This window comes from Nothobranchius furzeri, chromosome 14, assembly GCF_043380555.1.
Source record: "Nothobranchius furzeri strain GRZ-AD chromosome 14, NfurGRZ-RIMD1, whole genome shotgun sequence".
NCBI lineage: Eukaryota > Metazoa > Chordata > Actinopteri > Cyprinodontiformes > Nothobranchiidae > Nothobranchius > Nothobranchius furzeri.
In genome coordinates this window covers 11,157,544-11,161,477 of record NC_091754.1, presented here as the reverse complement: position 1 = coordinate 11,161,477, position 3,934 = coordinate 11,157,544, and the positions used below count along the sequence as shown (strand labels likewise).

Here is a 3,934-nt window from a genome sequence, read left to right as displayed (position 1 = left end):
TGACGCAGTTTTCCGACCCCGTTTTGTGTGTAAGCAAGCTTGATAAATGATTAAAAAAATGTTTTTCAATTAACTTCCTTATGCTAAAGAAACCTTGCGTGTACCATGGTGCAGTAGTTAGTTCTGTTGGATTGCAACAAGAAGGTGCTTGGTTCAAACCCTGGCCTGGGGTCTTTCTGCATGTAGTTTGCATCCCTGTGCATGCGTGGGTTCTCCCTGAGTACTCTGGCTTCCTCCCACAGTCCAAACATCTCACTGTCATGTTGATTGGTCTGTCTAAATGCTTTGTAGGTGTGTGTGTAGTTGGTTAATTGTCTTGCATGCCTTTGGGTTGCCCTGCGATTGACTGGCATTCTGTCCAGGGTGTACTCTGCCTGTTTGCTCCAAAATTGCTGGAGATGGGCACCAGCCCCCCGTGACCCTGCATGAACAAGCTGGTGTAGAAATGGGATGGATGGATGTTTGTCTTGACAAGTTTACATTGTTCAGTCTGGATGTCATGAAAGCATGAATGACCAATTCCACATGAGGTCTTCAGAGAATTTGTTTAAGAAGTGAGGAGTGGCAAAGCTGAAAGAAGCATGACAAGACAGTGGTTTTTACTTGAAGTGACAGAGAGGTCTGAGTCCAGTTTGACCCCCAGGCTGGTAATCCAGTGGGGTGTGAAAGTTTAGAACCAGGTTTTGATTCCCACCCCTACTATTAACGCAACACATGGTGCCCTCAGATACTGTTGGCAGCCAGATGGGACCAGAGAAAATATGGGGGTGGCACACCAGACTGGTGCGTGTGGTAACTCTAGGAATGTCTAGCCCATGGTGATGAATTGCATGCTCCTTCATTCTTTTCCTTAAAAAACAAACAAACAATATGCATCCAACATACTTATCTTAGATTTGGAGAACACTATTTTTTTTAGTAGAAATACGTTTCAACTAGTTATTTGGAATGTTATTTTCAAATTTATTTTAGAATTTAAAAAAATCCTCAAAACTATAGATTTAAACGTTTGTTTTGAAAATGGTGAGCATGAGAAACAGACACACTTAAAAAAATCTGATTATTTATTTACTCTTTAATCATGTGGATTTTGGGGGATTTACATTTATGTAAATTAATTAAAAATAAAATTATTAAAAAGTTGATTGAATATACATGAATGTATGTGTGTGTGTATATATATATATATATATATATATATATATATATATATACTTTTTTTTCTTTAAACTCATTTAAGTTGGAAACTTCTTCACCCAGTAGCACTGAGAACCAACTTCCAGTATGTTTTGTAGGGCAACAATTACATTTCACATGGGAATTGTTAAACTACTTTTCAAACTTCTGTAAAAGTACCAAACTAAAATCATATAACTGTTTGTGTCAGAACTCTCCTGAGTAGAAAACGTAAGATGATGTAAAGCGGATCTCCAATAAAGACTCTCTCTTTTAGCTCCGGGTGTGGCGTGTAAACTCAAACGTAGAACAATCTTGTGTTGTTGGTAGGTGGGATGGAAAACAGAACTCCTCCTTTTTATTTTAACCTCACCATGTTTGTGAACATCAGACACTATCGCTTGGTGGCCTTTACGTTTTGTGTGCTGCTGTACAGCTTTATCGTCTCTGCCAACCTGCTCCTGATCCTGGTGATAACACAGCACAGAGCGCTGCACCAGCCCATGTACATGTTCATCGCTCTGCTGTCTCTCAACTCCCTGTATGGCTCTACTGGTTTCTTCCCCAGATTCCTCATGGACCTGCTGGCTGATGTTCATTTGATTTCATATCCTGCTTGTTTCACTCAGATTTATATCATTTACACGTATGCTGTCAATGAACTGACCATACTCAGCGTCATGGCTTATGATCGACACGTGGCTGTTTGCCATCCTCTACACTATTACAGAAAAATCACTCCTAAAGCGGTGGTGGTTTTGTCAACGCTGGCCTGGATTTTTCCAGCTTTGGTCGTTTCTGCAGTCATTTCCCTGTCTGCTCAGCTTCCTTTATGTGGCAACGAGATACAGAAAGTCTTCTGTGCCAACTGGAATGTGGTTAAATTATCATGCGTTAGCACTAACGTTAATAATATTTTAGGCATTTTTATAATCATAACTACAGTTTCCCTTCCTATTTTTTTCTTATACACCTACCTACGAATTTTTCTTGTATGCTGGAGGAAATCAGCAGAGTTCAAAGGTAAAGTGCTGCAGACGTGCCTTCCACACCTCGTGTCCTTTGTTGTTTATCTCATCACGAGCATTTGTGATTTTGCGTTGAGTCGTTCCAGGCTGGGAGACCTAAATTCCTTTGCTGCTGTGATTTTATCTCTGGAGTTTGTTGTAATTCCTCCTGTTTTAAATCCTCTTATATACGGACTTAATCTTCCAGATATCAGAAGACGCATTTTTGGGTTGTTACAGGGGAACAAAAGATGATCTTTTCAGACAAAACAAACACACAAAATTCATGTTGTTGATTTGATTTCCGGAATCATAAATATTGTGAATACTCAAATGCGAGAAAGTAATGAAATACAAAACATTTAACATCCTCATGATTAAAAAAAAGCTTTTTCGTCCTCATCTGAATTGTTAACATTTTGTTTAGTTTGGAAAACATCTTACTGACCTTGTCTGCAGAAGGTCAACAGAATCTGTTTTGAGTTAGGATTTTTATTATCCTTACTTGTATGATGACAATAAATTATGGTTTATCTATACATAATGAATTGCAGCAATGTCTAATGTCCTACATGTTAAACATTTCTTACCACGACTGTTCATTCAAAAGAAAATTTTTGCAAATAATGATTACTTTTTGTCAGATAGACTGTATTCATCTGTCCCTCCTTGGGCAAAGCCTTGACAATATTTAATTTGATCATTTATTGTATATTTATTTTTAATCACAAGTCCATAGTGATTTACCAATTATTTAAAAAAATTTAGTTTTCTTTATATAGTCACACCTATTCAACTTGATACTGCTGTAACGTCTATTTACCAATATGCAGAAGAGTAAATAAAATGGTACATGGCCTGTATTTGATAGAGCGCCTTCTAGAGTCCCGGAACCTCCCAAGGCATTTTACAACACGTCATTCAGACGTTGGTGGGGATGAGCTACGATGAAGCCACAGCTCCCCTGGCGCACACTGACAGAGATGAGGCTGCCGAGCGCTAGCGCCACCGGTCCCTCCGACTGCCACCAGCAGGCAAGGGGGGTTAAGTGTCTTGCCCAAGGACACGATGACTGTGACAAACTGAGCGGGGCTCAAACCTGCAACCTACCAATTATAGGGCAAGCACTAAACTCCTGTGCCACCATCACCCCAGAACATTTATCAAGTCAAATACACTTAAATATAGAGGGCCTTCTTTTTGCAATAGCCCCAGCTCTTCATTCCAGATCTGTCTGTTCTTTAAAAAAAAAAATTAAATGTTAATTTCAAACAGGTTGTGATGTGTAGAGCTGTGTATCTGACTTGTCTGTTCCTTCTGCTTACGTCAAACAGGGTTGGCTTCATAAGACCTTACGGTCTTCTGAACTTCTCATGCATCGTTTTTTTTTTATTGTGAATGAGTCAGAAGCTGCAACATCAGTCATGGAGGTCACTCAGAATATTTTTCATTGAAAATATTGTTTTTTTTATTTTTGCTGTTTTTTTTTTTTGCTTTATTTAAACAAAAAAAAAACTGAACAAGAACCAGGAAAACAAGACACAGAAGCCATAATGAAAACAGGAGTGATTACAGGAGGATCTGATAACAAATTAATTCAACATTGCACTTTAATAGGTACATTTTTTCATATTTTCATATCTTATTCTTGAGCCAGTAGGTACTAAAATGACTGTGCTGTTAATGTTGAGGCAGATGTAAATTTAGCACCCCCAAGAGGTGGGACATGGAATGACCTCACAGGAAGTAGG

The 3,934-nt window shown here is 38.7% G+C and overlaps 1 protein-coding gene across 1 annotated transcript; it reads left to right on the top strand.

The window, feature by feature from the left end:
* Positions 1 to 1,511: 1,511 nt before the first annotated feature.
* Positions 1,512 to 2,438, top strand: LOC107389885 (olfactory receptor 1M1-like). The gene has a single exon (XM_015966299.3). It carries the CDS (start codon positions 1,512 to 1,514, stop codon positions 2,436 to 2,438), a length of 927 nt encoding a protein of 308 aa, XP_015821785.1.
* Positions 2,439 to 3,934: the final 1,496 nt, after the last annotated feature.

What these genes read in the sequence shown, in the direction of transcription:
- LOC107389885 (XM_015966299.3), top strand. Translation starts at nt 1,512, where the DNA reads ATGGAAAACAGAACTCCTCCTTTTTATTTTAACCTCACCATGTTTGTG.